The sequence below is a fragment of the Prionailurus bengalensis genome, chromosome D2, assembly GCF_016509475.1.
Source record: "Prionailurus bengalensis isolate Pbe53 chromosome D2, Fcat_Pben_1.1_paternal_pri, whole genome shotgun sequence".
NCBI lineage: Eukaryota > Metazoa > Chordata > Mammalia > Carnivora > Felidae > Prionailurus > Prionailurus bengalensis.
The window spans coordinates 8883327-8910772 of NC_057351.1; the positions used below are offsets into that span (position 1 = coordinate 8883327).

At 40.6% G+C, this 27446-nt stretch overlaps 2 protein-coding genes across 2 annotated transcripts in view; both read left to right on the forward strand.

The window, feature by feature from the left end:
- Positions 1-999: 999 nt before the first annotated feature.
- LOC122492690 (zinc finger protein 37A-like) lies at positions 1000-14577 on the forward strand (the record flags this gene model as incomplete). The annotated part of the gene is made up of 4 exons (XM_043596203.1): positions 1000-1068; positions 7413-7539; positions 7828-7917; positions 14383-14577. Coding segments are annotated over 4 exons (294 nt in total), but the record flags the coding sequence as incomplete, so codon positions are not given.
- A 361-nt stretch (positions 14578-14938) lies between these two features.
- The window catches only part of LOC122492684 (zinc finger protein 33B-like), a 33517-nt gene continuing 21009 nt past the window's right edge, over positions 14939-27446 (forward strand). Inside the window, 3 exon segments of the mRNA XM_043596195.1 lie at positions 14939-15270; positions 22739-22883; positions 23161-23256. Coding sequence (XP_043452130.1) covers positions 15256-15270; positions 22739-22883; positions 23161-23256 — 256 coding nt within the window. The 5' untranslated portion in view covers positions 14939-15255.

The window sequence follows — 27446 nt, forward strand, 5'->3', positions numbered from 1 at the left end:
ATGAGAATCTTGGTTTTTAACTTGTTGTAACACCAATAAACTAACACAGGTGCTCATTCTAATTACCAGGTAAATTTAGGGGAAAGAATGTGTGACAAAATGATGGTGTGAAATCCTCCTGCTTGAGACTAGTTATTGTTTATCTTTGCAACATTTATGTGATGGGTTGTATCTGCTTGGCTATAAAGAAGGGTGAGATTTCTTTCTGTCTTTGGATTGTATGTGATATGTATCCTGGCACTGAATGATAAAATTGTTTTCTTTGTGTTCTCCCTGAGTGGTTAAGTTTATAGGTTCGGAGAAGATTTTGTTTCAAATCGTATTGCCCTAACAATGTTGGTGATACGAGTGGCGATTCTTGACCACTCATAATGCTGAATTGAGTATGCATTCTCATCAATGATGTCTGAAAGGGCGAAGAACGAAATAAGAGAGGGATGGTACTGTCGATGTTACAATATAAATGGAATTCAAACTGTCCCTGGAGAAATTCTGCAGGTGTATTCTGCAAAAGAAGGAACCTCTAGGAAAACCAATTCATCAGCGATATAGAATTAATGAAAGAGGTGTATGTTTAGGTACTTAGCATTAATTTCGGATAAACAATGAGTCAAACTGTAGTATCATTGCCTCCTGCTTGTACCTAATTTGCTAAATCGGGCAGTTCTATCCAATGTCGCCTAAGAATGAAAGGTGTTTCCAAGGAGGTGGCGCCAGGGACTTGGGAAACTCACCACGCTCTCCCTGGTCAGGCTCAGGAACCGCTCGGGGCCTTCTGCGCATGTGCGCTGCTCTCTTCCCGGTAGTTCATGTTGGCGTACGCAAAATCGCGAGAGGACTGTTCGTGTTGTTCTCGCCACAGAGCGCCTGGACGCAGGGGGGACTACGCGATGGTGAAGAACTCGGGTGGCGGTGGTTGAATGTGGGTGACCCGTGGGACGAAGGCCCCGCGCGGGAGGGGCCGGTGACGGAGGAAACGGCTCGGTGCCTGAGCCCGGGGTGAGTCCTGCTCCGTCTGTATGCAACGAATGCGAACCAGCGCTTCCGCGCGCTTGTCACCCAGCGAAGGTTCGTGTTTTCGTCTCCGAGGTGAAGGGTCGCCCGAGGCCTCAGTAAGACCGGCGGAAACTGGCCCGGGGGCGCTCGTGGGTGGTCGCTTCTCTCCTGGGGTGAGGGGGGGGGACCTCGTTCTTCTCCACTCGGGTCCGTCTTCGTCCTCCCAGCCACCGGTGGTCAGTGTCCCGTCCCCATGGTAACCGCGTAACGCCTGCTGGGAGGTGACGGGAGCCGCTTCAGTGGTATTAGATACATTCACATTGTTGGGCAAATGTCGCTACCGTTCATCCCCGTAGTCTTTTCATTTTGTAAAAACTGAAATGCTATACCTATTAAACAATAACTCCCCAGTCTCCCCTACCTCCAAGCGCTGGAAACCACCGTTATACTTCCTGTTTCTGTAATTTTGGCTACTCTGAGTACCTCGTATTAGTGAAATCCTGTAGTCTTTGTCCTTTTGTGACTGGTTCATTTCGCTTAGCATTACGTCCTCAAGATTCATCCATGTTGTAGCGTATTGCAGGTTTTTTTCCATTTTTAAGGCTGAGTAATATCCCATTGTACGTATATGCACATTCTGCTTGTCCATTCACCTGTCCATGGACACTTGAGTTGCTTCCGTGTTTCCACTATTGTGAATAATGATGCTGCCGTGAACACGAGTGGTTGAGACATGTGGTTGAGACCTACTCTTGGGTATATACCTCGAAGGAAAATTGCTGGGCCGTAAGGTAATTCTAGTTTTAATTTTGAGGAAGCTCCATCCTGTTTTTACAATGGTTGTACCGCTTTACACTCTAAGCAGTCAGCAGCAGAGCATGGGAGTTCCATTTCCTCTCCATCCTTGCCAACAGTTGCTTTTTCTTTTTTTGGTAGTAGCAATCTTAATGGGTGTGAGGTGGGATCTTACTGTACCTTTGACTTGTATTTCCTTAATGATTCATGATGTTTACTATATTTTCTGTGTTTATTGGCCATTTGTATATCCTCATTGGAGAAATATCTGTTCAGGTCCATTGCCCATTTTTGAATTATGTTGTTTGGGTTTTTTTGTTGTTGCTGGATTTTAGGAGTTCTCTTTATATTCTGGATATTAATCTCTTATCAGATATATGAATTATAAATATTTTCTCCTGTTCTGTCGATTAACTTTTAACTCTGTGGATAGTATCTTTGGATGTGAACATTACAATTTTCATGACAAGTGTGTCCGTTTCTTCTTTGTTACCCATGCCTTTGATGTCATACCCAGGAAGTCATTGCCAAATCCGGTGTTGTGTATCTTTTGTACTATGTTTTCTTGTAAGTTTTATTGCTTTAGAACTTAAATTTAGGTACTTGATGTGGGTTGATTTTTGTGTATGGTGTTAGGTTAAGGGTCCAACTTTATTCTTTTACATGTGGCTATCCAGTGTTTCTAGTGCCATTTGATAAAAAGATGTCATTTTCGCATTGAGTGGTCTTGACAGCCTTGTCAAAAATCATTTGACAAGACGTGTGAGTGTTTATTTCTGGACTCTTTTTTCTATTCCATTGGTCTTATTTGTCCCTTTTTGTGCTGGTACCATCCTGTTTTGATTGCTGTGGCTTTGTACTAAGTTTTGAAATCAGGAAGTGTAAGTCTTCCGGTTTTGTTGTTTTTCAGGATTGTTGTGGATAGTCTGGTTTCTTTGAATTTTAGGATGGGTTTTTTTAATTTCTGCAAAAAACGTCATTGGGATTTTGCTAAGGATTTCATTGAATCTGTACATCACTTTGGGTAGTATTGACATTTTAACAAGAAGTTGTCTAATCCATGAACATGGGATGTGTTTCCATTTATTAATTCCTTCTTTAATGCCTTCAGCACTATTTTGTGGTTTTTATTGTGTAGATCTTTTACATCTGTAGTTACATTAATTCCTAAGATTTTGTTTGATGCTTTGGTAACTGGAATTGGTTTTGTAATTTCCTTTTCAGATCGTTTATTGTACCTACATAGAAATGCAACTGAATTTTGTGTGTTGATGTATCTTGCTACTTTGCTGAATTCATTTAGTTGATGCAGCCACTTTTTTTGTGGAGTCTTTAGGTTTTTCTACATGTAACACTACTTCATTTCACAGATGCCTTTACTTTTTCCTTTCTAATTTAAATGCTTTTTATTTCTTTTTCTTGTCTAATGCTCTGACTAGAACATCCAGTCCTGTGTTGAAGACAAGTGGTGAAAGCAGGCATCCTGACCTTGCTCCTGATCTGAGAGGAATAGCTTTCCGCCTTTTCACCACTGAGAATAATTTTTCCTGTGTGTGTGTGTGTGTGTGTGTGTGTGTGTTATATTTTTGGCTTTTATTATGGGGGGTATTTCCCTTCTATTCCTCTTTTGTTGACTGCTGTTACAAGAAAGATGGTTGAATTTTGTCAGATGCTTTTTCTGCATCACTTGAGATTGTCATCTGTGGGTTTTTTTCCTTCATTATATGGATGTGGTATATTATATTAATCAATTTTTGTATGTTGAACCATCCTTGCATTCCAGGAATGGATCTACTTGGTCATGGTGTATAATAATCCTTTTTAAAAATTTAAATTAAATTAAATTTTATTAATTTTTTAGAGTGTGAGTGTGGACATGAACATGGATGGGGCAGAGGTAAAGGGAAAGACAGACTCTTAGACAGGCTCCATGCCCAGTGTGGAGTGTGACACAGGGCTCGATCTCATGTCCCTGGGATCATGACTTGAGGCAAACCAAGAGTGGATTGCTCAAGTGACTGAGGCACCCAAGTGCCCCTCTTTTATTTTATTTTATTTTATTTTATTTTGTTTTGTTTTGTTTTGTTTTAACGTTTATTTATTTTTGAGACAGAGAGAGACAGAGCATGAACGGGGGAGGCCAGAGAGAGGGAGATACAGAATCTGAAGCAGGCTCCAGGCTCTGAGCTGTCAGCACAGAGCCCGACTTGGGGCTGGAACTCACAGAGCAGGAGATCATGACCTGAGCCGAAGTCAGACGCTTAAATGACTGAGCCACCCAGGCGCCCCTTTTTATTTTTTTATTTTTTAAAGGAAACACAATTAACATACAATTTTATATTAGCATAAGGTGTACAACATACTGATTCAACAATTGTATACATTAGTACTTACCACAATAAATGTAATCACCAGCTGTTGCCATACATTATTACAATATTACTGACCTTATTTGCTGTTCTATACTTTTCATCTCTGAGATTTATTTATTTTATAACTCGAAGGTTGTAACTCTTAATCCTCTTTCTCGGTTTCACCCATCTTCCAACACTTTCCCTTAGCAACCATCAGGTTGTTCTTTGTATTTATGGGTCTCTTTTTTGTTTCTTTGTTCATTTGTTTCGGTTTTTAGATTCCACATGGAAGTGAAATCATGTGGTATGTTTCTTTTTCTGTCTGTCTTATTTCACTTAGCATAATACCTTTTAGGTCCATCCATTTTGTCCCAAATGCCAAGATCTCATTCTTTTTAATGCCTATGTAATATTGCATTGTGTATATATACCAAATCTTCTCTATTCCTTCATGTATCAGTGGACACTTGGGTTGCTTCCATATCTTGGGTATTGTAAATAATACTGCAGTAAACATAGGGGTGTATGTGTCTTTTCCAATTAAGTGTGTTATTTACTTTGGCTAAATGCACGGTAGTGGAACTACTGGGTCATATGGTATTTCCATTTTTACTTTTTTGAGAAACCTCCATACTGTTTTCCACAGTGATTGCACCGGTTCCATTCCCACCAAAAATTTACATTTTTCTCCACATCCTCGCCAACATTTGTTATTTCTTTTTGATACTAGCCATTCTGAGAGGTGTGAGGTGATACCTCATTGTGGTTTTGATTTGCATTTCTCTGATGATGAGTGACGTTGAACATGTTTTCCTGTGTCTGAGAGAGAGGGTTACAGAGAGCAGGAGCAGGGGAAGGGCAGAGAGAGAGGGAGACACAGAACCTGAAGCAGGCTCCAGGCTCCAAGCTGTCAGCACAAAGCTCAATGTGGGGCTCGAACCCACGAACCGTGAGATTGTGACCTGAGCCAAAGTCAGACACTTAACTGACTCAGCCACCCAGGTGCTCCTGTGTGTCTGCTTTAATCAGGTGTGTAAGTTCTTCATATGTTTTGGTGATTAACCTCTTTATTAGATATATCATTTTCAGATATTTCCTCCCATTCACTGGGTTGCCTTTTTGTTTTGTTGATGGTTTTCTTTGTGCAAAAGCTTTTTATTTTGGTGTAGTTGCAACAGTTAATTTTTGATGTTATTTCCCTTGCCTGAGGAGACATATCTAGAAAAATGTTTCTATGGCCCATGTGAAAGAAGTTACTGGGTGTAGTTTTCTTCTAGGAGTTTTGTGATTTGAGGTCTGACATTTAGGTCTTTAATCCCTTTTGAGTTTCTTTTTTGTGTATAGTGTAAGAAAGTGGTCCAGTTTAATTCTTTTGCATGTAGCTGTCCAGTTTTCCCAGCACCATTTGTTGAAGAGACTGTCTATTTCACAAAGTTTATTCTTGCTTCCATTGTCATAGATTAATTGACCATAGAGGTATGGGTTTTCTTCTGAGGTCTCGATTCTGTTCCATTGATTTTTGTGTCTATTTTCGTGCCAGTACCATATGTTTTGAATACTATAGCTTTGTGATATGTAATAATCCTTTTACTATGCTGGTGAATTCTGTTTGGAAATATTTTGTTGAGGACTTTTTACATCCATGTTCATAAAAGATATTGTAGTTTCCTTGTTCTCTTGAAGACAGTTTTTTAAACTAGAAAAGGATTCACCCATCTCCCCCCCCACCAGGTTGTTCTCTGTATGAGCTTGTTTTTTGTTTTTGTTTTTTTAAGATTCCACATGTAAGAGAGATCACATGGTACTTACTTGTCTTTCTCTTTCTGACTTATTTCACTTAGCATCATGCCATAAAGTCCATCCATGTTGTTGCAAATGGCAAGGTTTCATTCTTTTTTATGGCTGAATCATATTCCGTTGTATATACATACCACAATTTCTTTATGCATTCATCCATCAGTGCACAGTTAGGTTGTGTCCGTATCTTGGATATTGTAAATAGTGCTGCTGTAATCATGGGGGTGTATGTATCTTTTTCAGTTAATGTTTTTATCTTGGGGGGGTGGGTAAATATTGGGAAGTGGAATGGCTGGATCATATGGTAGTTCTACTTTTAATTGTCTGGAGAGCCTCCATACTGTTTTCCATAGCACCAGTTTACATTCCCACACCCAGTGCCCAAGCGTTCCCTTTTGTCTGCATCCTTGTTAACACTTGTTCCTCCTTGTGTTTTTGGTAGCCATTCTAACAGGTAGGAGGTAATATCATTGTGGTTTTGATTTGCCTCTCCCTAATGATGAATGATGTTGAGCATCTTTTTTATGGACCTGTATGTCTTCTCTGAACAATGTGTATTCATATTTTTTTTGCAAGTGAATTATGTGAGTTCTTTATACATTTTGAATATTAGTCCCTTATGAGATACAGGACTCAGGAATATTTTCTGTGTTCAGTAGGTTTCCTTTCTATTTTTGTTGATGATTTTCTTTGGTGTGCAAAACATTTTAGTTATGATGTACTCCTATTTATTTCTTCTTGTGTTGTTTTTTTGCCTTGGTGTCAAACCTAAAACCATTGCCAAGACCTATGTCAAGGAGCTCATTAGCACCTCTGTTGTTTTTTTTTAGGAGTTTTATATGGTTACATGTTTTCCTGTTTTCTTGTATGCCTTGTGATTTTTTGATTAAACATTGGGCATTTGAATTTAATAATGTGGTAGCTTGGAAATCAGATTCTCCCCAGTCTGCAATGTTTGCTGTATTTTCTTACTGTTTTTGTTTCTTCTTACTTATTTATTGTTTGATGGTGGTAGGCTTTCTTTGTGCCAAGGATCAGCCTGATGTATAAACGTAATGTCTTCTTAGGTGTGGATTCTTTAATTCCTGTGGCAGGTATGTCTTTGCGGGTTTCCTCATGAGAATATCTTTTTGAGATCAGAAAGAGTATTTTATTCCACTTGGAATTGTCAGAACCAGGGCAGTTCCAAGTACATGTGTGCACTCAGATCTTTTGCATTAAAGAATAAATTGATTCGTCAGTGGTATTTCTACTCTAATCTCTTTTTTACTCGCAAAGTCTAACACAAAACAAGGTATATATATATATATATATATATATATATATATATATAGTAGAGGTTAGTAACATTATCTGGTCAGTTTTCAACGGCACAACATGTAAGAATTTGTCTTTGAACAATCTTTTTTTTTTTTTTTTCATATTTCCTGATTCTGACTACTTTAGACTGAGCACAATGTGCTTTTGCAGGGATTATTGTCATTCGGGGATGTGACTGTGGGCTTCACTGAGGAGGAGTGGCAGCGCCTGGACCCTGCTCAGAGGACCCTGTACAGGGACGTGATGCTGGAGAACTACAGCCACCTTGTCGCAGTGGGTAGGTAGTGCTTGTTTCTCAGGCAGGCCTCCAGTATGTGTGCCTGTTTTGTATTTACAGAAACCTGTAGAGTTTTTGTAGACCACAATAATATTTAGCTTTGGAGTTTGGAGGCCAAGGATGGTTTATCCCTTTTGGTTGTCACAAGGAATTTGTTTCCCTGTGTCCCATAACAGGGATTAAATTAAATTTTTTTTATTGTGTAGTCTTTGAGTTATACTGTCGTCCACCTTGAGGAGTCCTGAAACTCACCCAGTTTGTCCCACGTCATATGATTCTTATTCACAGGGTTATCCATTCCTAAACCAGAAGTGATTCTCCAGTTGGAGCAAGGAGAGGAGCCATGGATATTAGAGTCCCCAGGCCAGAGTGACCCAGGTGAGTCAGTCAGTGTGGGTCAATTGGAGTTGAGGAGGAAATTAGATGACAAAGCATTAGTTCAGAGCTTAAGACCATTGAAATGGTCTTTGAAGTTGTCTTCAGGAATCACTTTTTAGAGGCTCCGATGAACCTTTGGAAGTGGCATGTTGACTTGACTCAAATGTTCAGTGTCCCTGAATCACCCAGAATCTCCTACTGTCACTTTTATACACAAATGTTATCTTTTTTTTTTTATTGGAATAAGTTATATTGAGTTAAGACATACTATCTGTATATGTGTATAACAACCATGTGTATTTTATATGTGTGTGTATATATACATATAGTACCGGGCATCTTTGGTTCAGTATTATACCTTTGAAAAATACCCATGTTGTGTGTATGATTAGTTAATTGCTGTATATTTCTGTGTAGCATTCCATTGTGACTATCCCAGAGTTTATCTCTTTATTTTTATGCTACATCTTTAGGATACATATTGGAAACACACTTGTTTTGAAACTTATTTCTTTTGAGTTTTAAAGTATTTGAAAAACCTTGATGTAAATATTCTTCTGTGTGTGTTTTGGAGGACACAAACTGTTTTTAAATTTTTGAAATCTTTAAATGAAGTTCATTAATTTTGAGAGAGAGTGTGTGAATGTGACAGGGGAGAGCAGAGAGAGAGGGAGAGAGAGTCCCCGGCAGGCTGCATGCTGTTAGCACAGAGCACAATGTGAGGCCCAATCTCATGAACCGTGAGGTTATCACCCGAGCTGAAACCAAGAGTTGAATGCTCACCTGACTGTGCCACCCAGGCACCCCTAAACTCTTATGTGTGTTAGATGTGTGACCAGAAATGGACTTGCTGGGTACAGAGTAGCTACATATCTAATCAATGTGTGTTAGTTTTAACGGTTTTCCAGCGTGGTTGTACTAAATCATATTGCCACTAGCAGTGTGTGAGGAGTTTAATTGCAGTTCATCATTACGAGCACTTGATATTCTCAGTCTAATTAAATTTAACCATTCTGGTCCTTGTGTTGCTCTATCTCGTCAGGTTTTAATTCCCATTTCTCTGATGACTAATGATGTTGAGTATGCTTTCATATGTTCATTGGCTTTTTGAATGTCCTTTAGCATAGTAACTGTTCAGGTCTTTTGCCGATACTAGTTTATTGGGTTATTGGTCTTATTGAATAATTCTAGAAGTTTTATGGGAATGCAAACTGATGCAAGCCGCTGTGGAAAACAGTGTGGAGAGTCCTTAAAAATTTAAAAATAGAACTACCCTATGACCCAGCAGTAGCACTACTAGGAATTTACCCATGGGATACAGGAGTGCTGATGCATAGGGGCACCTATACCCCAATGTTTATAGCAGCGCTTTCAACAATAGCCAAATTATGGAAAGAGCCTAAATGTCCATCAACTAATGAATGGTTAAAGAAGACGTGGTTTATATATACAATGGAATACTACTTGGCAATGAGAAAGGATGAAATCATGCCATTTGCAGCAACGTGGATGGAACTGGAAGGTATTATGCTAAGTGAAATAAGTCAGTCAGAGGAAGATAGATACTATATTTTCACTCATGTGGATCTTGAGAAACTTAACACAAGACCATGGGGGGAGAGGAAGGGAAAAAATAGTTACAAACAGGGGTGGGGGGACCAACCATAAGAGACTCTTAAATACAGAGAACAAACTGAGGGTTTATGGGGGGTGGGGGAGAGGGGAAAGTGGGTGATGGGAACTGAGGAGGGCATTAGTTGGGATGAGCACTGAGTGTGGTATGTAATCCAATTTGACAGTAAATTATGTTAAAAAAATTCCCTAAAAATGAATTCTAGAAGTCTTAAAATATATCTTGGATATGAATTGTTTGTAGAAATATGTATGTATTGAAAATATCTTTTCTGAGTTATGTGTTATCTTCTCCATGACTTCTGATGACGGTTGAAAAGACTGTCCTTTCTCCTGCTGATTGGTGGTTTTATATTTGTCATTTATTGGGTGAGCATGTATTTGTGGTTTTGTTTCTGGGCTTTCTGATTGTTCTATTGGCTGAATTATCCTTCATGACAATACCACTGCGTTTTATTTATCGTAAGTTAATTGTAAGTTATGATATCTGGCAGCGTCACTCTTCTAGGTTGGCTATTTTCTTCAGGGTCGCGTGGGTATAACGAATACAGAAAATTGCTAAGAACATCTTTTGAGTTTTATTTATTTACTTATTTGTTTAGATTTATTTATTTTGAGGGAGAGAAAGAGAAAGTACGAGTTGGGAAGGGGCAGAGAGGAGATCTGATTCTGAGCTGACTCGGCACCTCCAGGACAGAGCCCGTCAGGACTCAGTCTCACAGAAACGTGAGATCATGACCTGAGTTGAAACTAGGAGTTGGATGCTGAGCCAACTAAGCCACCCAGGTTCCCCATTTATCTTTTTTTAGTGTTACTGATTTATTTTTTAAGTACTTCTTTTTTTTTTTTTTTAATGTTTATTTTTGAGAGAGAGAGCGCGTGGGGGCAAGGGTCAAAGAGAGAGGGAGATGCAGAATTCGAAGCAGGCTCCAGGCTGTGAGGTGTCATCACGGGATGCTTTCCTTAACATCACCCCAGCGATGGCCCTGCACTTTGATCACTAGTACTAGACTCCAGCTTCTTTTTAAAAATTGTTTTAAAGATTTAAAAATTTAAAAATAGGTGAGATATAGTTCACCTACCACTAAATTCACTCCTTTAAGAGTGGAAAATTCAATGGTTTGTAAGCATATTCACAAAGTTGTGCAACCATCACCACTGTCAAATCCCAGCATGTTTTCTCACCAGCTTCTTTTAGCTCTCCCAGGTGCAGCCATATTGATCCCTCCCCGATGGGCACACCAGCTGGGAGGCGTGAGCCTCAGAGGCGTTATCCCCCCACCTCCGTGCCCTTCTGAGCGGCCTGCAGTAACTGGACGACACCGCTCTGAAGGTCTGAAGGTCTGAATTCCAGTTCTGCAGGGCTCTTCTCTGAGTATCTGTAGTATCAGCATGACGCAGCACCTCCTCCACTTCAGTTGTGGAATCCCAGTTCTGTGGGGCCGCTCTCCTGAGTGACTTCTTCCGTCATGTTACCCTGAGATGGGAGCTGCTCTCTGCCCGTGTTACGCCTGTGTTGCCTCAGTGTCCACTTTTGCCTTTAAAATGCCTGTTTTAACCTGCTCTATTAAATTCCCTCTCTTATAACATTTGGGTGGATTCTCTTCCCATCTGGACCCTGACTGATGTAAACATTCTTGTACGCACATCACTGAAAGTTAATTTTATGATAGCGTCATGTGGAGTCGTGTACGTGCTGGAAGTGCCAGATTAAAAATCTGTTAAAATTTGGTAGAAACGAGCCTCCAGGGAGTTTACATGAATTAAACTCAGAGTCACAGTGACTGGGAATAAGTATCTCCTCAACCCCATACCATAACTCTATATTCCTCGTTTTAAAAATATTTTTAAGTCTTATATTTCAAAGTGTACTTTATTTATTCATAATTTCCCCAAACTGGAATTTTTTTTTAAATTTTTTTTTAACGTTTATTTATTTTTGAGACAGAGAGAGACAGAGCATGAATGGGGGAGGGACAGAGAGAGAGGGAGACACAGAATCGGAAGCAGGCTCCAGGCTCCGAGCCATCAGCCCAGAGCCTGACGCGGGGCTCGAACTCACGGACCGCGAGATTGTGACCTGAACTGAAGTCCTGAAGTCGGACGCTCAACCGACTGAGCCACCCAGGTGCCCCTAACCAAACTGGAAATTAAAGTCGCTTGACTGGGGAATAGATAAGTGTGGTATATCCATACCATGGAGTAGGACTTGGGAAGCAAATGTTTGGTTATTTCTGAGAGAGAGAGAGAGACAGGGCGCAAGCAGGGGAGGGGCAGAGAGAGGAGTCACAGAATCCAAAGCAGATTTCAGGCTCTGGGCTGTCCGCAAAGAGCCCGAAGTGGGGCTCAAACAAAGGAACCATGAGGTCATGACCTGAGCCGAATTCGAACACTTAAAGGACTGACCCACCCAGGTGCCCCAAGGACTTGGGAAATAAAAACCAACAATGTATGTGTATTGATACATAAAATAAGAAGGATGAATCTGAAGTATATTGTACTCAGTCAAAGATACCAGACTCACAAGATTACATACTGTAAGATTCTATATGCATGGGACTTTCCAGAAAAGGCAAACCTATAGGCATGAAGTATAGAGAGTAATGCCAGAGGATAGAGTAGTAAGTAAGTTTGACTTCAAAAGAGTAGCACGAAGGAGTTTGAGGGCTCTGGTGAAATAGTTTGGGATTTTGGCTGTGGTGGTGGTTACACAGATCTCCGCATTTGTCACAATTCCTGAAACTACATCAGAGTGAACTTTTGTGTATAGAAGTAAAATGAAAAAAATTTCTCTCAATAAATGATAGGTTACATGTTTTTACTTAAACATTTGCATTCTTTTAAATTCTCATTATAGACCTTTACATACAGTTGTCATTCATTGTCATTTTCTTTTTTATCATGAGTGCTTAGTTATGTAGCCGGATTCACGTTTCTATTGACTTAAAGATCTCTTTATTAATTAACATATCTTTTCTTTCAAATATTAAAAATATATTTCCTTGTTTATTTGCTTTTAACTTAAAATAGAGCTGAACTATTTGTTATTGCTAATACTAAAACACGTCGGATACTAAATTTATGGTTTTTATTTTTGGTGTCACACCTTGTCACCTTTATTTTCCTAGTGGTTTATTTTACACATTTCAAATCTCGAATCCCTGTGAATTATGCCCTGTGTGAACTATGTACCTAAGACTATTCCAAACTGTTGGGAATGACTTGCTGTTTGGAATATTCCATTCATTTCTCATTGCCTTGAAATGCTATATTTATTAGACTACATTCAAAAAAACACTCTTAATCATGGCCATGTTTCCATGCAGCAGATGCCACACTACTTGTAGTGGAGCAATATTATACGTGTTGGTATTTCCTAGGAAGTCTTCTTTTCGAAATGTTGTCAGTTTCGATTTTCATGTATTACAGATGAAGTTACGAATGCTTGTGTAAAGTAGCTATTAAAGTACACAAAAATCAAAGAGAAAAAAGTATGTACAAAAGTTGGTTGACAGTGTTAGTGGAATTTGTCACAGTATATTGAGTTTCAGTGAAAGGGTCTATCTCCATTTCTTCAAGTAATGTTAGCGTCCTAGAAGAAAGAATAGGATTATGTAGACGAATAAAGACATTTTCTTTTGGACTGTCGATTTTCTGATTTATCTACGATTTTCGTTCATTGCTTTCATGATTTTGATGAACTACCTTGCTTGAGGCCACCCTCGTCCCCTGGCTTTTTATTTCCAGAGAATCGCTGACGGTGTCAGATACTATTTTTTTATTTAAAAAATTCTTTTATTGCTTGATGGAATCTGTTTCCTAGTATTTAAAAAAGTGGAGTCGACAAGCAGGTTCCTGTTCCTGACACTTGTGTGTCTAAATTACACACTGGGTGCACATTGATCTCAGATGTAATCTGCAACTTTTGGGGAGTCCCTGACGGCCTCTTCTGCTTGGGTAACTATGTCAAGCACACCAACCTTCTCACGCTAGATAAAGACACACTCTCAGCTAACCCCCATCGCCGCCCGCGGAGTCTGCACGAAATGGTAGCTCTAGCTGTCAGCGCTGACTGCTCCCACTGTCCGGTTCTGCGAGTGCCTGGCTTCGCAGGTGCCTGGTTCTACGCGTGCCTGGTTCTACGCATCCCTGGTACCGCCTTCTGCGTCTGTGCGCTTCCGCCCCGTTTTTTCTTCCTTCCGGTTTCTTCTCGCGTTAAGAGCCGCTTCCGGAGTCGCTGGGTCTCTGACCTTTGCTGGGGTCAGTTCTCCGTATCGAGGGAGGGAGCGGTGAGCCCGGGACTGTTGGGCAAGGGCCGATGGGGGCGCCGTGTGCCCGGGAGTCTGTGCCCCGTCGGTCGGTGCCCGGTCGTGTGGAGGAGGTCCGTGGACCGGTGACGGCGGGATGGGGACGTGTCCATCAGCACGAGAGGTCGGGCCCCCCGGTGCTCAGTCCCTGCCGGAGCGGCCGGGGCCGTTCGCGGGGCCCGGGTCTGGAGGTCGCGGGAGGAGGGCGTGTGTCCGGAGGCGGTGGGAGAGGGACGGCGCTGCGGCCGGGAGGGGGGCCCAGGAGCGCGTCGGGTGGAGGCGGGGTGGTCCGGGAAGACGGGCGCCCCTGTCTGGGCTGACTCGGTTACCGCCCCGCCTCTTGGTTCTCCTTGTATCCTTCCTGGAGTCTGAGCGGCTCTCCAGTGGGGTCGGTGACTGCTTCTTGAGGCGTGGTGTTACTCAGTCCGGCATGAGGGAAGGATCTCCAAGAATCCCTTACTTTTTGTCTCATTGAATAGAAACATTGTTTGTTTGTTTGTTTGTTTGTTTGTTTTTCTTCTCGAAGGTTACTGACTTATTCAGAACCACAGTTTGTTAGTGGCGAAGACTGGAAGTTGTGTCCCCCGACTCCAGAGAGACTTGCCTGCTTTTCCACACGAGGAAAGGCAAATTACTTTTAAAAAGATCCTTTTGAGAAACGGCAACCAGGACCAAGAAATGAAAACATAGACCTTTCATTAAAGCATTGCTTTTTATCGTTTTCTGTGTAGTCAGTAATCAAAGGTTTAGTAACAGTGGGGAAATTGATAAACAGTTTAATCAGGAGTGTTTTTTTAAGTTTACTTATTTTGGGGAGAGAGAGAGAAAGAGAGAGAACCCAGAAGAAGCAGAGAAAGAGGGAGAGAGAATCCCAAGCCGGTTCAACACTGTCAACACAGAGCCTGATGTGGGGCTTGATCCCACCAACCCTGAGATCTTGACCTGAAAGAGTAGAGGCTTAACTGACTGAGCCACCCAGGTGCCCCAGGTCGGCAATGTTTTTTACAGTAGTTTGGTGGAGAGTTAATGTTACGTCACTGAGTTGATGTTTTATTTAAACTAACTTTTTTGTTGAAAAATTTTTTGTGAGCATCTAGAGAGGTTTAAACTGTTAAAACCCCCCAGGAAGCAAATATTTACGTTTACCCAGTGAAAACATTTATGCCCAACAGCTACTACATGATTGTGTCAGAGTCCTGTTAGATAGTTGTTCTTTGAGCATCTGCTGCCCTTTCTGAAGGCGAAAGGCACTGACGCTCTTCCTATCTATTGGGTTGTATAGTTTTATAGGGCAGGAGCATTCAGGAGCCACCAGGCAGGCCAGCTCTTTTAGGACCTCATTCCTCCTGTAACTCAGCACAGCACCAGAGTTGTCTACACTTTTCCAAGACAGCAGAAAATGAACAAATCCCAGGTAAGTTCTTCATTCCCCACATTATTTTGCAGTGGACCTGGTGAGATTTGTGAGTCCCATACTAATGGGAAATTAGCAATAGATAGAAATCTACCTTTATAGAAAATACAAAGTAACAGATCAATAGCAAGGCTAAGATGGCTTGTAGATGCATGCTGATCATTCTATATTTTAGAGTTTCTAAGCTGACCTGCAAATAACATCTCTGTTTCTGAAAACCATGGAGAAAGGAAGACAGTCTTTTGGATACAAACAGTTTTTTCAAGACACAGACTTTTTGGATGATATCAAAGAAGTTTTGGTCTTAACATAGGTACACATAGTGAATAACCCTTCGTGTGACAGCCCTGAAATGAGTGCCTAAAACTATTCCTCACTGAAAGTAAAAGGGTTCAAGAGCTAGTTCAAGTAGTTCATTTAATGATGGTCTTGTTCGATCCTTGTATAAAACCTGATATGTTTAGGGGCGCCTGGGTGGCTCAGTAGGTTGAGCTTTTGAGTTTGGCTCAGGTCAGGATCTCACACTCCGTGAGTTTGAGCCCCACGTCAGGCTCTGTGCTGACAGCTCAGAGCCTGGAGCCTGCTTCAGATTCTGTGTCTCCCTCTCTCTCTCTCACCCTCCCCTGTTCATGCTCTGTCTCTCTCTGTCTCAAAAATAAATAAAATGTTAAAAAAAAAATTAAAAAAAAAAAAAAAAGAACTCTCCATGAGTACTTTAGCCAGGTTGTGTATGCGAGTTGTATAGCCTATCGTTTAAAGTTAAATTCTCCAGTAAGTCTGTCTGAGCTTCTCCGTCAGATTCATCCCATAGCTTTCTGCCTTGGTTTTTCTTCTTCACTGTTTGGGATCTGTCCAGGTAAAGGTTGCCAATGATTCAATTGTATTTACTGACCACTCTTTCCAGGAGACTCTGTCTCTTTTGATGGATACTGGAAAAATGGTTGAATAATACTGTTTATTGTTTTGAGTACTTCTAAAAATATGTAAATTATCTTAATGTGTAATTGACAGGCATTTTCTCTTCTTAGTTCACTAGTAATTTGACATCTATCCATATGTAGCTTATTTCCTTTTTTTTTTTTTTTTTTAATTAGAATCTTAATCAGGCTGCGGACTCAGTGCAGAGGTCAGTCTCACGACAGTGAGATCATGACCTGAGCCAAAATCAAGAGTCACATGCTTTACCACCTAAACACCCCTGTAGTTTGTTTCTTTTAATGTTGGATTTTCCTGCTGTGTGGCCACACCGTATTCTAAATACTATATTTTACTGATAGACATGTAGGTAATTTGCATGTTTCATTAACATAACAGCTGCTGTGAATATCCTTGTCATTCTCTATGGTAAATGCAGATGTATCTCCAGACCCTGGAGCATTGCTTCTCAGAGTGAGGATCTTTGGCCAGAAATGGCAGCGTCACCTCGAAACTTGTTTGACATGCAGATTGTGATCCACCATCCCAAACCTACTGGAAGAGAACTTCTGGAGGCCAGGCCCAGCAATCTGTGTTTTTAGGGGATGTCCATGTGATGGTTGATAACACATTAAGTTTAAGAATCACTGGTCCAGTGTCCAGTGATTAATATTTTTGAGTTACAGGATATTAGGATTTCTCATTTTTCTAGGTAAATTGTTACTCATCAGAAAACTGTGTCTTTCTTCTCCAGATACTGAAGTTATTTCTACTTCAAATGGTTACAAACTTCACTGTTTAATTTGTATGTGTCTGATTATTGAGTTTGTGCAAATTTCATAAATTTATGGTATATAAGTGTTCAGTAATACTATAGTTTTCGGGTTGAATTCTTGCATACCTGTTGTTAGAATTATTTCTGTGCATTTCATGTTTTTTAATATACATGTATCCCCCCCCCCCCCCCCCCCCCCCCGCGAGAGAGAGCGGGAGCTGGGAGAGGGGGACAGGGAAAATCTTAAGCCAACTCCACACTCAGGGTGTAGCCCGACATGAGCATGGATCCCATGTCCCTGGGGTAATGACCACAGCAGAAATCAAAAGTCTGGTGTTCAACTAAGCCACCCAGTATTATGTATTAAAATTTAAATATATTTTTATTTGCACTTTTAAATTGCTTGTTGCTGGCATGTTATTTTTTATATATTGACCTTATTTCCAACAAGTTTTCTACACTAATTTAGTATACTATAATAGTTTACCTCCCAAATGTGTGGATTTTTTATGTATACACATGTATAATCTGGGAATAGTGACACTGTTACCTACTTTTTCCTGTTTTTATACCTTTTTTTTTCTTTATTGCCTTCTTACGTCCTCAAATATATAATATTAAATAGAAGCAGAGTAAGGGGGAAGCTTTCCTTTCAGCATGGATTTTTGCTGTATTTTTTTGCATTTCTTGATGACCTCAAGGATATGCAGTTCTGTTCCTCGTTATGTAAAATTTTTCTTTTTTTCATGAGTGCCTATTTAATTTTATTAAATGGTTTTGGTCATCTATTGAAATCATGATATGATTTGTCTCCATTATCTTAGCAAATTACGTTAAATGTAATGTAAAATTAATACATTAATTTTAAATATAAAACTAAAGAGATATTTCTGAAATAAACCTAACCTGGTTATGATAATATTTTGTTTTGGAATTATGTATCTGTCCATGAAAGAGATTAACCAGTAAAGGTATTTTTTGCTGGTAAGGGATATGTTCTTGTTTGGATTTAGTATTTAGTGTCAAAGATATTTTGAATATGTAACAAGAATTCTTGAGTATTTCCTCCTGCTTTCTCCCCAAAATTGGGGAGAAAGTTTCTACTTTTTTAGGTATTCATTGTATGTATTGCCATCTTTACCTGGAGTTAGTTTATTTCCCTCTCTTCTTTTCTTTCTTCGTTGTTAAGTAGGCTCTGCAGGAAATATGGGGCTCGAACTCATCACCCTGGCTTACAACATCCCATATTTTCCTTCTCCTCCCAGCCTCTGGCAATCCCTATTTTATGCTGTGTTACTATGAGATAGGGATTTTGTTTTTATTTTTGTTTGTTTGTTTTTGAGATACTACTTATATATGGTAAGTTATACTATATGGTATTTCTTTTCCCTCTGACTTATTTCATTTAGCATGGTGCCCTCAAGGTCTGTCCATATTGTCACAAATGGGAGGATTTCCTTTGTTTTTATGGTTGAATAGTATTCCATTGTGTGGGTGTGTCTATATATACGTATTTATATATATACACACATTCTCATTACCCCATTCCTCTGTTGATGGATACTTAGGCTGTGTCATGCCTCAGCTATTGTCCATAGTGCTGCAGTGAACAGGGGATTACAGGTGTCTTTTGCAGTTTTCTTTACATCCCTTTTGGATTTGTACCTAAAATTGGGATTGCTAGATCATCTGATAGTTCCATTTTTAATTTTTTGAGGGACCGCCATAGTGTTTTCCAAGGTGGCAGCACCAGTTTACATTCTCACCAACAGTGAATGAGGGTTCCCTTCACGCCACATTCTTGCCATTTGTTATCTCTTGTCTTTTTGATAATAGCTATTCTGAGAGGTGTGAAAGTGGTATTTCATTGAGGTTTCGATTTGCATTTCCTTGATGATTCATGGTATTGAGCACCATTGCATATACATATTGGATTGGCCGTTTGTAGGTCTTTGGAAAAATGTCTGTTCAGGTCCTTTGTTCATTTTAATTGGATTATTTGCTTTTTGGTTTTTGTATTGTATGAGTTGTGTATACATTTTGGATATTAACGTCTTATCAGATACATGATTTGTGAATATCTTTTCCCAATCTGTAGGTTACTTTTCAGTTTATGGACTGTTTGCTGGGCAGAGCTCTTAAGTTCGATGAAGGCTTGTTTGAGCTTTTGTTGCCTTGCTTTTGGCTCTTATCCAAAGAAAACATCATCCTAAAGAACAATATTGAGCTTCTCCCCTATGTTTTCTTCCAGGAATTGTATGGTATCAGTTCTTATGTTTAAGTCTGATTCATTTCAGGTTAATTTGTATGAGTGGTGGAAGATAGGGGTATAGTTTCATTCTTTTGCATGTAGGTGTCCCGTTTACCCGCCACCTTTTACTGAAGAGACTATCCCATCCCCATTGTGTGTTTTTGGCACTCTGTCAAAAATCAGTCGACCATATATGCGTGGGTTTATTGGGGGGTGTCTCTTCTGTTCCATTTGACTGTAACTGTTTTTATCACTGAAATAAGTCTCCCTTTCACTGCAGTTGGTATTCCCTGTAATGTACCTTAATTAGGCCTTCATTCACTTCGTTCATTAACCATTTATGAGTAGTTAGTACGTGTCCTAAGGTGTGCCAGCTGGTGAGGATTCTAAGAATGAGACATCGCTCTTTATAAGGAGAAACTCTTAGAACTGTGTAGGGCATTAAAAGAAACTCACGTGATTTTGACGTTACTGTAAGTCCTACGGTGGGGATCCTGTTTTGTTTTCCTTATGATTTTTCATTTCTGGTTAAAAATGAAAAGACAAGATTTTCAAGCCTAAAATAACATAATTGTTTTTTGTATTGGGTGACGTAACCCATTTGTATTTGTTCTTGTTAGGCTTTAGTCCCTCCATCTGACAATGTATTTCTTCCCTATGCTTTTTCTTGGTTGTGTGGGGCACCCCGATTGAGTGGGAGCCGGCAGGGGGCGCCAGTGAAGAATTCACTCAAGACAGAACAGAAGAAATAAAAGTTTACCGGATACCCTGCAAGGGAGCAGCTGGCAGGATGGCAAAGGGGAGACCGTCTGCTACTAGGCGGTGGTGAGGGGCTGTAGTTCTCGAGTAGCTGTAACTTTTCCCCCTTTTTTGGTAATCTTAGGCACTGTGCCTGCCGTGGGCAGCCCATTGGTCAGTGAGGGCCTGTGGCTTAAGGAGCCTGTTCACGTCAGCTTGGTGGTCGTGGTCGTGGTCGCTGTGGGTCCTTTTGCCTTGCTCAAGCTTTGACTGCTCAAGCCTGTTGTATACACAAGCGGTCTCTAGAGGTTGTTCGTTTGTATTTTATTGGATTATTTTGTTTTGTTTTTTCAACACTGCCATCAGTCAGCTTGTGTCGTAACAAAGGATTCCTAAATTTATTTTTTGTTTGTGTCTGTGATCTTAGGGGCTAAGGCGTGGCTCTGCTCTCTGTGCTGTGCATTGTGGGGTCAAGGATGAAGGATGATGTCTCTGAAACTTCTCCCTGAAGTGACACATTTCCCTTGTACTACTTTTCATTGGACAAAGCAAGTCACGTGGCCCAGGTTCATGTCAGGGGCAGGATTTGTAATGTACCCTTAGGGGCAGGCAGGGGGCCAGGACTTAAAGTTTAGTCCTTCTAGAGTGGTTCAGTATTTAATTTTTATTCTAATACTAATTATCATTTAAGTTTAAACTGTGGTTATAGTTTGTAATTCTTTCAACATATAAAAGGACTTTTATTATTACTGCAATTCGCCCTTTACCTTCAGTCATCTTCTGCTATCCCGTATTTTGTGGAAGCCCTCTGAAGTATTTTGTTTTCCTTAATGAAGAATATTTGTAATACTGTTTTTCAAACAGTTTCACGGGGCACCTGGGTGGCTCAGTCGCTTTAGCATCCTTCTCTTGATTTCAGTCCAGGGCATGATCTCACGGTTCCTGGGATGGAGTCGTGCTTGGGGCTCCACTCTCACAGCATGGAGCCTGCTTGGGATCCTCTCTGTCCCTTTCTGTCTGCCCCTCCCCTGCTCGTGCTCTCTCTTTCTCCCTCTCAAAATAAATCAAGAAACCTAAAAAAATTTCTTGAAGCAGTTTCATTAAAGGACAGAGCTGGTATGTCAGGAACGATTTGGAATCGAATATATCTCTTGATTGGTGAATTCTGATTATGTGCCTGGATAATACTATGTTAAGTAAGTTTTCTGGATTAGTTAGTGCAATCCTACAGCACCTTTATGCTGTAGGTACTGAAATTACAGAAGCGTATAAGGATTTACATTCAGGATCTACATAGAATAGTTCATTTGCAGAAAATGCAGTTTGAGAAGTGGACAGATTTGAGATCTCTTGACTCCTAGTCGACCGGAAGATGCCTCTTCTGGCAATTTGCTCCTTGAAATGTGAGAACCGAAACTCACATTACAAATGATACTGGAAGTGTTCTCAGTGGTTCCTGAGGTGCCTACTGGTTTTGAAAATGACTCAGGAAGATCTTTGTGTGCTGCTGATTTTATCATCTTGCTCCACCTCACTTCTTCATAGACTTGTCATGTCTCAGTGTATTCTCCCACTTCAGGTACTTATGGAACCTCAGCCTTTATACTCACGATATGTAGCTGCATCAACAGGTAGAAACACATTATTTACATATATTTTTAAACTTTTTTATGTTTATTTTTGAGAGAGAAACAAAGAACATGGGTTGGGGAGGAGCAGGGAGAGAGGGAGATACGGAATCCCAAGCAGGCTTCGTGGTGTCCTTACAGAACATGATGCAGGGTTCAAACCCATGAGCAGGGAGATCATGACCTGAGCCGAACTTAGCCACCCAGGCACCCTTCGGCTCTTACCTTTTAAACTGGAGAATAAAAGTTTGTAACAAAATGTATTGATAGTATACTTATGTAATTCATAAATATCAAGTTTGGTAGTACTCAAAAGTGTTCTTTTTTTTTTTTTAATTTTTTTTAATGTTTATTCATTTTTGAGAGACAGATCATGAGCAGGGAAGGGGCAGGGAGAGAGGGAGACACAGAATCCGAAACAGGCTCCAGGCTTCGAACTGTCAGCAGAGTCCGACGCGGGGCTTGAACTCACGAATTGCGAGATCATGACCTGAGTCGAGGTCGGAAGCTCAACCTACTGAGTCACCCGGGCGCCCCAGTACTCCAAAATATTCTTTCAGGTGGAAAGTGATCACACATTTTGAAGACTCGGTCTAAATTTACTCTGTGATCCATTCCATGAATTCCTTTATGGCCCTTCTTGTCATCACAGATCCGGGGTGGATTCTCATCTTTTCCTCCGCCATTTGCCCTCTTCTCATTTCGCGGATGTGTTAAAGGAGTCCCGCCTTTGCTTGCACCTGGGACCATGACCCTGTGTTCATGAGAGTACAGGGTTCTTCTCCAACAGCCGTTCTTCAGTGAGGCCCCACAGAGAGCTAATTTTGCTGCTCGTTTGTTTTAGTCTGTATTGTGCATTCTTCACCTTAGCCATTGTGACCTGTTACTGCATGTTTTCTTATCAGAATATGTGCTCCTTGAATACAAGAACAGTTTTATTAATCTTAGCATTTCTAAGAATTGGAACAGTTCCGGATACATTGTAGGATTTGGTGATTTTTACATTAATAATACCCTGAAGCAATGGCATAGTGTTTGTTAGATTTCTCGTCTTCCCTCAAGCCTAAAGCCAAACACACCTTCTGCAGACTATTTTGGTAATCATGAGAAGGATTGGTTCCCATACAGCTTTTCCATGTCACCCAATTCTGAACATTTCAGACTGAACAGAAATCCCAGGGATCAGTATCATTTAAGGATGTGACCGTGGGCTTCACCCAGGAGGAGTGGCAGTGCTTGGACTCAAGTCAGAGGTCCCTGTACAGGGACGTGATGCTGGAGAACTACAGCCACCTTGTCTCAGTGGGTAAGGACTGTTTTTATATAATTCCAAGTAGCATGTTTTGATTGTGTTAATTATGAGGCGTATAGGCTCTGTGCCGCGTTGAATGATATTTAAGATTGGAATTCAGGAGTCGTTGCCGATTGACCGCCATTGGGCACCAGGAAGGTCGTTGTGTTTACCTCTCCAGTGAAGTGTTCCGTGGCTTCTTCACTGAGCAGCTGCAGCGGCTTCCTCCTCTTCCAGAGGCCCCGAAGTCTAGGCCACCTGGTCTGAATCCTGAATGATTTCACGTTGACAGGGTCCTGTGCTACCAAACCAGAGGTGATCTTCAGGCTGGAGCAAGGAGAGGAGCCATGGATATCGGAGGAAGAATTCCCAAGCCAGAGCCTCCCAGGTGAGTTGATACATACAGCACCGATGAACATCAGGACATTGATTATCTTCCCATGATTAACCCAGGGCTGGACAACTTTGGAATGTGTTTTTAAGGTATCTGTTTAGAAGTCATAATCCAGTGAGTGACTGAGAATACTGGTTATTGAACCAAACCTCCAGATTCTGCTCTCACGAAAAATGTTCTCCTGTTTGATTCACGTTTTGAATGTTCACCAATTCTTACATTGGTCAACAGACCAATCTTTGCCTTCCTCCCCTTTGCCATCGTTTTCCTGCATGAGTCTGTGTTTCTCAAAGCAGTGTCAGCCGCCGACCTTACCTGCGTTGTTGCACTGCATTCCTGCTGTTCCCAGGCATTGTTTCATACACTGATTTTCCGACTCCAATAATTTTTGAGTGCTTGCTGTTGTCTAAATACCATAGTAGTGAGAGGCGCTTGGGTGGCTCAGTCAGTTGAGTGTCTAACTTCAGCTCAGGTTATGATCTTGCTGTCCATGAGTCGAGCCCTGCATCGGGCTCTGTGCTGACAGCTCAGAGCCTGGAGCTTGCTACAGATTCTGTGACTCCCTCTCTCTTGGCCCTCCACCACTCGTGCTCTGTCTCTCTCTCTCAAAAATTAATAAATGTTAAAAAAATTTTTTTTGATTAAAAACAATTAATAAATGCCATAGCAGTGAAAGAATAATGTGCCAGTGACTTTGTACAAGTAGCACTAGTGGCCTAGAGATGCATGCAGAGGTGGTCAACATCACTAACGTGAGGGAGATGCACATCCGAGCCACATCACACCATTTAGAATGGCTAGCACCAAGAAGACAAGAGAGAACAAGTGTTGGCGAGGATGAGGAGAAAAGGGAACCCTTGTGCACTGTCGGTGGTGGTGATGTAAATTGGTTCACCTACTGTGGAAAAGGGTGTGGAGATTCCTCAAGCAGTTAAATATAGAACTGTCCTAGGATCCCGCAGTTGTACTTGGGAACATACCCGAAGAAAATGAAAAGAGGATATCGAAGAGAATATACACATTCATGTGTATCACGGCCTTATTCACAATAGCCAGATCTGGGCACAATCTGCGTGCTCGTCAGTTCATGAATAGCTAAAGAAATAAAAGAGAGTAGTAGTATTCAGTCATGAGAAATGATATCCTGCCACTTTAAGAGAAAGACAGTTACCGTGTGGTGTCACTTATATCTGGAATCTGGAAAAGGGAAACTCATGATAACAGAGGGTACTGTGGTGGTTCCCAGGGGATGGGGAGTGGGAAAGGAGGGATGGTACAAGATCAGAAGAGTACTAAGTAAGCCCTAGAGATAGCGGATACCATATCAAGAATGCAGACAGTATCGTATTGTGATCATCACACTTGCCAAGACACCAGAACTGAATCGTTCCAGTCACTAATAAGGCATGGGAATGGTGTAACATAATAAAGGTGCTGATTATTGGCACAGTAGCAGTCATAATACAGTATATAATTGTCTGAAACTAACGTGCACCTTGAATTTATACACTTATATGTCTCATACATTTAAAAAGTAGCACTAGAAAGAGATACTTCTGCGTATTAACGCTGTGTAGTGGTATAAAATGACCTTGGAAATTAGAGCAGAGTTAAATTGTGCTGCTTTAAGAAGAGTAGTCAGGGGAGACCTAAAGTAGGAGATCAGCCACCATTAGAGCAGGATTTGAGTGAAATGTTTGTGTGAGTTGGGTGGTTTCTGCCTCTTCTCAGCAAGGGGAATAGCACCCACTAAGCCAATGAGCAGGAATGTGTTTGGTGTTTTTTGGGAAATAGCGGAAAAAAAAAAAAGTCACAGTGGCCAGAGGGGAGTGAGTGATTGATGAGTGTGGGACAGGAAATGATGTCAGGCAGTTGTGGTCCACAAGGTAAATATCATAAATCTTATTAAAGTTTTTAATGTTATCCTTTTTAGTATATTTTGGTTAACGAGCAAGGTGTAGTTTATGTTTATAAGATCTTTCTCGCTCCTGGAGAAGATATTGGGAAGAGCATAAGCACTACAGATGTCGCTAGAGGACGCGTGTCGTTTTCCTTAAGGGTGATTATGGTCAGTCCAGATTGGAAGGCATGGAGGTAACGAGAGGAGGGTGGAATCTCTGTGTGTCAGGAAGAAGACTAACAGAAAGGGAAGAGAGGGTGGGACTTGAAGGATTTTAAAGAATAATGGTTGCAAACTTCCCAAGTTGGGCAGTAGAGCTAAAAGTACTCATTGAAGAATCTGCATGAACTGTAAGTAACATAAATGCAAAGGGATCCACGCCAATGGCATGTCATGATTACATTTCTAAAAACAAGAGAATGTTTCAAAGTAGCTGGAGAGAAACCTCTCCTTTTCTTTGGAAATGATAGTGGATGTTTCAGCCAAAAGCATGGAAGCTAGAGGGAAATAATGCCCTTATTTGAGTACTGAAAGAAAAGAACTTTCAGTCAAAAGCAGTATCTTGTGAACATATATTCATGAAAGGAGAGCTGAAGATACCATGAAAAGGAAAACTAAGAGAAAGTGTTGTAAGCAAACAAAGCTTTTAAAAATGGCTAGAAAGGGGCGCCTGGGTGGCCTAGTCGGTAAAGCGTCCGACTTCAGCCAGGTCACGATCTCGCGGTCCGTGAGTTCGAGCCCCGCGTCAGGCTCTGGGCTGATGGCTCAGAGCCTGGAGCCTGTTTCCGATTCTGTGTCTCCCTCTCTCTCTGCCCCTCCCCCGTTCATGCTCTGTCTCTCTCTGTCCCCCAAAAAATTAATAAACGTTGAAAAAAAAATTAAAAAAATAAATAAATAAAAATAAAAATGGCTAGAGGAAGTTCTCTGAATCGAAAGGAAATAACAGTAGAAAGGTGGAACTTTAGAAAAGAAAGAAAATGGAAGTGGCAAAAATAAGGGTAAATGTAATGTAGTTTCCTTCTCATCAGTTTTTATAATAATATTTGATTTAGGCAAAATTTAGATATCTTATGATTTGATGCTCTATGTGTGGAGAAAATGATATAATTACATTTAAAAGATAGAATAAAGGGCTTTAAATGGAATTAAAGTGTTACATTTCTCTTGAAGTGATAAGATGTTGATCCTAGAAGACTGTTATAAATTATATATGTGCCTTTTACCTAGAAATGGACTCAAATACCTAGAACAACCACTAAAAAGTTATATGAAGTGGTACATTCAGAAAAAGCGTAAACAGAAAAAAACGAAATACTCTAAATTAATGAAAATGGAATGTTTAAAATAATGTTCAGGTAACCAAAAGAAAATAAGTTAGGAAGAGATGAATGAGAAACTGAGAAAACAACCGAAAAATAAAATGGCAGACTTAAACCTTGACATTAGCAGTGTTCACCATCAATGTAAATGCACTAAATACACCAATAGGCGTATAAATTGGTAGACTGCATGCAACAGAAAACATGATGCAGAAATATGTTATCTACAAAAAATTCACTTCAGAGAGAACATAGTGAGGTTGATAGGGAATAGAAAAAGTTGGGGGCGCCTGGGTGGCTGGGTTAAGCATCTGAGTTGGCTCAGGTCATGATCTCACGGTTCGTGAGATTGATCCCTACGTCAGGCTCTGTGGTGACAGTTGAGAGCTTTCTCTCTCTCTCAAAAATAAACGATAAAATTTTATGAAAAAGATGTACTATGCAAATATTAATGAAAACAAAAGCAAGATTGACTCCATTAATATCAGATAAAGTAGTCTCGACAGCAAAGAAAATTATTAGAGAAAAACAGGCAGTGATGCAAAATGTGACCGCACCAAACAACAGAACCTCCTAGGACACAAATCAAAACTGACTGAACTGAACGGATAAATAAAGAAATCTTCAATTATATTTGGGGAATTCAGCACCTTACTCTTAGTAATTGGTAGCACTTGTAGACAACAGATATGAATTAATAGCAGATGTGGAAGAGCTGCAGAGCACATCCCTGAACAGGATTGAACGAAAATGTAAAACACTTCCTAAAAGATTGGGGTGCCTGAGTGGCTCAGTTGGTTAGGAATACTACCTAAAAAGAGCAGGATATGTGTTCTCCTCCAGTGCTTGTGGAGCATTCAGTAAGGTAAAACATATACTGGGCCATAAGAAAGCTTAGGAAATTTTGCAGAACTGAAATCATGCTATGTTGTCCGTACGTGAAGAAATCAAACTGTGGGGGCACC